Source organism: Pleurodeles waltl, chromosome 7, assembly GCF_031143425.1.
Source record: "Pleurodeles waltl isolate 20211129_DDA chromosome 7, aPleWal1.hap1.20221129, whole genome shotgun sequence".
Taxonomy (NCBI): Eukaryota; Metazoa; Chordata; class Amphibia; order Caudata; family Salamandridae; genus Pleurodeles; species Pleurodeles waltl.
The window spans coordinates 22,064,354-22,070,914 of NC_090446.1; the positions used below are offsets into that span (position 1 = coordinate 22,064,354).

Genomic DNA, 6,561 nt, shown 5'->3' on the forward strand with positions numbered 1-6,561 from the left:
GGAAATTAAGGAAACAAACTGCATGGGGCTCACTCATGAATGGAAAATGAACTACAGCTGCCCTAGAACCAGGAGTACTTTGCAAGATGGGAAAAAATATAGCTGCTTCACACATTGTTTATTAGCGTTGCAACATCAAGAGTGCTCCAAATATCTTGCTGTTTGCCCAGTTTTGACCTATTGTAAGATACTGATTTCTGTTGATCTAAATTTACTAAAATCCTAGAAGACTTCTAGGCATCTATGCCACTGTGTCATGTACCAGCTCAAGTGCATCGAGGCATATGACAGTGACTGAAAGATCTAATTCTGCCTGTTTTCGTTAGCACAAACACTACGCCTGATTTAGATTTTGACGGCGGGGTTACTTTTTCACAACAGTGAAGGATATCCTAGCCATTGAAATCTAAATCCCATTTGCCTATTGGATTGAGGTTTCAGTGAATGAGATATTGGTCACTGATGTGACGGAGTAACTCCTCCCCTGAAATCTAAATCAGGCCCTCTATCATTATTAGTAAGGCAGTCATTCTCACTGAATCAGTTCTGAATATTTTCCACTACTGTTTTGCACATTTCCTTCTGGCATTTAACAGTGTATCCCTGAGCTCCTTGTTTTTCAGACTGTATATCAGCGGGTTGAACAGAGGGACAACTGCACAGTACAAGAGGGCGAAGATTTTGTTCTGGCTCAGAGAGTACATTGAGGGGGGCCGCAGGTACATAACGATCAGAGACCCGTAGAACAGAATCACTACAGACAAGTGAGACGCACAGGTGGAGAAGGCCTTTGATCTGCCCTCAACAGACTGGATTTTCAGGATCGCCAAGATGATGTAGATGTAGGAGATGAGAATCAGAATTAAGGAGAACATCCCAACCACCGAACCGATGGCATAGATGAGCATCTCGATGCTGCGCGTGCTGGTGCAGGAGATCTTCATTAGGGCTGTGATGTCGCAGAAGAAGTGGTTGATCCGGTGGGAACCACAGAAAGACAGTGCAGAGATCATGACTGTGTGTGGTATCGGTTCCATGAAGCTAAACATCAAAGCTCCCGTTGAGAGCTGAGAACACACCACTTTGTTCATGATGACAGTGTAGCGCAAGGGATTGCAGATAGCAACATACCGATCATAAGCCATGACTGTGAGAAGGAGGAATTCTGCGCACACCATGGCCATGAAAAAGTATAACTGAATGAAGCATTCTTTCATTGAGATTCGGGGATTTTGTCCAAAAAAGTTGACTAGCATTTTTGGGAAGATGGTGGTGGTGAAGGTGACATCAATGAATGACAGGTTGGCAAGGAAGAAATACATGGGACTGTGCAGGTGTGAATCTTGGCAAATCAATGCCACAATAAGAAGATTTCCTCCTAGAGTGATAAGGTAAATCAGTAGAAATATAGCAAAGAGGGGGCCTTGCAGGTAGGGGAAATCGGAAAAACCAATAATAAAAAAATCAGTTGTGAAGGACCCATTATCTATTTTCATTTGTAAAGTCTCATGAGTTCTTGTCTCTGCAGTACTTTGCAATTTTAATTTCTTCAGAACATGTCAGTGGTTGGTTAGTCTTGATGTGATGTCCTACAGTGCACACTTGGTGTGTCATTGGTGTTCTTTCTAGGGCTGTTTGTGCTGTATGAAAGTTTTTACCTGAACTACGCCACATAAATCAGGACAACAACAGTATTTCCGTGGTGCTCTATATCTGAAATGTGTTTGGAATTTTTGCAGAGATGTTCAGTTGACCATAGGGGTTTGAGTTATGTATTGGGTATTTTAAAGGCCAATTTGTCTTCAATTCAAGTTGTGAACCCCTGCAGAACTGCAATGGCAGGGTGTTAAAGTTCAAAGTTTTTTTAATTTGCAGAAATAGGATCCAAAACAATGTACATTTCCAGAAATGCATGTACTGGTCGCCTCAGTTTCTATTGACAGTATCACAGAAGGTGGGAAAAATAACCTAAAAAGACAGGAATAAGTAGAAATTTGAGAGCTCATTAATTGCCATGGTGTAGAGTCAAGAGTCAGAAAAATGTTTCTTCTCCCTAAAAAGCGTAAGATCATGATTAAACTGTCTACTTTTTTTAGGCTGTGCACAATTATACTGCCATTCCTGGTGTAAATTTTTTGAGTATTTCATGCACTCTGTAGAAGTTGTGCCAAAGATGACCCTGACAGTTACCAAGAGAAAGTCCGCCCAACTCTACAGCTTTGAAAGAACAATACATAAAAATTACAATGCGTGCGCACACACACACACACACATATGTTTGTTTATATTACATGTTCATTTTACATATAAATACATTTTTCAAGTGGGTACTTGTCCTGCAAATCAGGTGAGATGACTCAGTCTTAGGAGGATTGCGCCTAGCCTACTAGAAGAGAGAAGAAAAGCAAGCTATGACAGGAAGTCTTCATTTTAATAAGATATGTCTTACTTGTGAGCTTTCTGCACTTCTCACTGAATTCCAGTCTAGGGAACTAGTGAAAGGTGACCCATCCAGCGCACCAAGCCTTGTGCTGCGCTGGGTCAGAAGGCGAGAGCAGGACAGCACAATATCTGCCATGAGATGGCACAGCTGCTTCTGTCCATCCCTTGTGCTGGTAGGCTTTGGGCTGCCTATCACCACACACCCACCCTTGCACCCTTTACTGTTCTAGTACAAACAATTATACTAAGGCAAAGATTAAAACTTTTTCCAACTTTGGATGTGTGGTGTACAGTCCAGTACAGTACATATCTAAAGTTTGAAGAAAAATGTCTTCTCTAGTTCTACACCGGCCTCCGGTAGGTGTTACTTTTTTAGCACAAATCCATGTTTACATTTGTAAGTAGCTAGGGAGTTGTGTCATAATCCATAGGTGATTACACAGGAATGCCCATTTACCACTCATGGGACACCTCCTTGACACAAAGCACTACAAAGCAGGGCAATGAGCTACTTAACATCACACAAGGGCTACTCTAGTGGAATGTAAATCCCAAATCGCCACTTTCAGGCAATTTGCCTCAGCTTTGTTGACACTGCACTGGCTCAACAGGGTTGATAAAGCTGCCTCCTCAACCAATTCAAAATCACAGACTAAGGGCTTCATTACGACTTTGGCAGTTCGATGGTCAACCGGGTAGCCTCACCCCCATCATATTACGATGTTTCTGCAGGGCTGACCGGTGGAAATGTCAAATTATGATGTTCCCACTGGTCAGCCCGGTGGAAACAGTGTGGCAGCATTGGCCTCAGCTTCTTTAGGGGAGCCGAGGCTAATGCCATTGCACACCAGCACCCTCAGAATGAGCACTGTCTGCATACCAGACAGTGCGCATTTTGAGGATGCTGACAGGGGGGACCCCAGCACGGGCTATTTGTCAGTCTTTACATGGTGGTGAAACTGCCATGGAAAGACTGGCGGAAAGTGAAGTTGTTAGCAGAATGGAGGTGCTGCCATGGGCACCACCGTGGCTGACCATGACTTTGACCACTGCCACCCCATCAGGATCTGTGACCCCAGCTGTGGCGACAGTCTCCTGGCAGTCCAACCTCCATGGTCGTATTCTGGAGGTCAGACTGCCAGGAGTGCAGCAGTCCGACCGCCACTGCAAGTTTGGTGGTTTGAGTCCCGCCAAACTCATAATGAGACCCTAACTTGATTCCAAAAAGCACATGAGGAGTTTAAGTTGACTAGAAGATATACTTGTGTGCAAAGTTTCAAAACCGCATACCTTGCTGAGAAACTCTTTGTGCACCTAGATTAAAGTATATGTATATGGCTTACAGAAGGTGAAATGTACCCACTGAATGGTTAAATAAAAAACAAATATAACAACCCATGAAAATCAATAAACCAATAGGCCATGCACACATCAAAATACTATTTATTAATAAAACAAATCTCAGTGTTAATGATTATAAATTATCAGAATTAATAATGATGGTAGATTTGTACCCACATCCTCTTTAAATTTAGAAGAACGAATAAGAAAAAAACATTTTCTCAGCTGACTAGCTCAGCTGAAAGTTGCATCAGAATTGATGTGCTCCCATGTATTCTGGCAGTGTGAGAAAGAGAGGACCATACTTTCACAAACTGTACATTAGATAAGAGAACTGTTTCTAAATCTTGCCTTTCTTAAACGATGACAGCCCCTCCTGAGATGGGGTGATGGACCTAGAAGCTGGGTAGCTGTCAGCCCACCAGAGTGTACCCTCTCATCCTACGCATTCCGTGGGATGGAGCAGAAAATTTGTGCATCCTCCAGTGTGAGCTGCCAGGAATCAGGTTGCAGGAAGAGGAAACATGGCCCAGAAAACAGGGCGGGGCAGTGCATTCTGCAGCACACACAGAAAGAGCAAATGCCTGAAAGCATTGTTTTTAAGCATAAATGTATCCTTCGCTGGCCAAACATAATCCTGTCTGCAACGCAGGCACCCGTGCACCATGGAGCAAAAATGTCTGCATTGGCACAAGGCTGCACGTTGTGTGTAAGCGGAGGGAAAGGACAGGACTGTACTGTATCATGTTAAATATGGCACATCCCTGCCTTTTCCATTCCATGCAGCGCAAGGTAGTTTGTTGCGCTGCGTTAAATATTGAGCCTCCCTCTCTGAAATATACTCAGGTGCGTAGCCCGTGTGGTGCAGAAGGTCCCCCAACCCTTCAGAGGACCCACAAACCTTCAAGAGCCCCCATTCAGACTATGAGAAAAGAATATCTATGGGATCAGGGAACCCCCATCACATTTTGACACTTACGCCACTGACCACATTATACGTATGTCTAACCAGGCACCGATCCAGTCTGGACTGTCCTGACCACTTGTCCAGTTTAGGAGGGGGTTGACCCTACCTTCCCACCACCCCACTGACACCTTCTGGCCTTTCTCCAGGCTCCCGACTCCCCCTTCCTGCATCTTACATCCTATCAGGGAGACTTGACCTTTGACCTCGACATCCCAGTCCCTGATTCCATGAGAATTCCTGTGCTTGTTCAGTGTCACCCGCAAAAAGAGTCCGGAGGGCGCCACGAGATAGTGACTGAGCGGTTGCCTATCTCTTCGGAAGTCACGTCATCAAAACTACCTCACTCAGCCGGGGAATGACGGGCATTCCTAGTGATGTAATGTTAGCTTTCACAGCAAAACCTTAGCCTGCGACTGATGCTAACTTATGTCAGTGTGACGTCAATCCGTTCCATGCTCTGGCCTTACATGTGCTGCCAAACACAGGCCCAGGAGAGCCCGGTGTTTCCTAAAGGATTTCCATTTACCTCATCATATCCTGCGGATGTCCTAAAAATCAGGGATCAGGCCCTCCTTGGCCTCGGCGGACACCCCCGTATTAAGTTGTGGTGCGGTATTGGGCCTGAGGGCTGCAGGGTACGAAAACAAACTGCCACCTCAGCACTCAGTGACTGGGGAGGGCTCTCAGCTGTCCCTGTTCCTCTGGTAACTTTTAGTTGACACATATTACTCTTTGTGAATGACTGCTCCATTTTCCTCATGAAAATGTCCAATGTAATAATAGATGCAAAATTATTTAAATTATTTAGGTGAGAGTGCCGCATACTAAGCAAGCACTGACTGTCACAGCCCCTCTAAGGGTATGCCACTTACCAGGAGGCATTCCACAAATTCGGTGGATATTAGAATTATGCCAGCAGCAAACTCCACACTCTGGGCCTGCTATGTGAGGGGTCCACGGCAGACCACTGGCTGGTACCAGCGACGAACACCCCCTGTGGCCGTGGCAGAGGTGCCGAGACAGGTTCACTTCTCAACTGAAGTCAGATAGAAGGGGGGAACCCAGAGTAGACCTGACAGGACTCTGCTCGTGAGTAAATAAAGATGTCACGCTCATCACCAGGTCACCGCCGGCCCGTGGCACCCACTGAAGCCAGCGCGCGCTGCCCACCTTATATATAATCACGACATGCGCTGGGGCAGGGCCCCTGACGTCGGTCCTGGCTTCACCTCCACAGACGAGCACAGCTGCACTCTGTGACAAGAGCCTAAACTCCAGGGGACTGTGTCCCTGCGGCTTCAAAGGCTGGCACCGATATCCCGACGGGCACCGCGGCTGGAGAGAACTCCTTCCCATGCGGTTTTAGAGGCACAGCTGTTGCCTGGTGTCCAGGGGTTAGCAGGGGTTTACCTGAGAGGGATGTCTCGTAAAGCTCGAGCGAGCACACGGGGGAAATAGTTAAACATTTACTTTTAGAACAGCTTTACAATACCTGAAGCTCAACACACACCAGTGTTGTATAAAAGTACTTTATAAATTGGCAATTATTCGGGCACCTGTCATTCTTACGAACAGGAGCCACTTTAGTAACATCAGTAAGGTCGCTTATTTGAAAAATCGTATGGATCAGTGGTTCCCAACATGTGGTCCGGGCGAACCCCTGGGGGTCCGCAAAGCTTCCTCAGTGGGTCCGCGACTGCTTAGAAAATTCAATAATATTAACAGATTGGGGCCTCACCCTTCAGTACTGTCCCAGTGGAGGGTCCCTACAGTTCACTAATGATAAAGCTGGGGTCCAAAGAAGTCATAAG

The 6,561-nt window shown here is 45.8% G+C and overlaps 1 protein-coding gene across 1 annotated transcript; it reads right to left on the reverse strand.

Moving 5' to 3' along the window:
• Positions 1-560: 560 nt before the first annotated feature.
• On the reverse strand, positions 561-1,496 carry LOC138246741 (olfactory receptor 5V1-like). The gene has a single exon (XM_069201506.1). It carries the CDS (start codon positions 1,494-1,496, stop codon positions 561-563), a length of 936 nt encoding a protein of 311 aa, XP_069057607.1.
• Positions 1,497-6,561: the final 5,065 nt, after the last annotated feature.

What these genes read in the sequence shown, in the direction of transcription:
- LOC138246741 (XM_069201506.1), bottom strand. Translation starts at nt 1,496, where the DNA reads ATGAAAATAGATAATGGGTCCTTCACAACTGATTTTTTTATTATTGGT.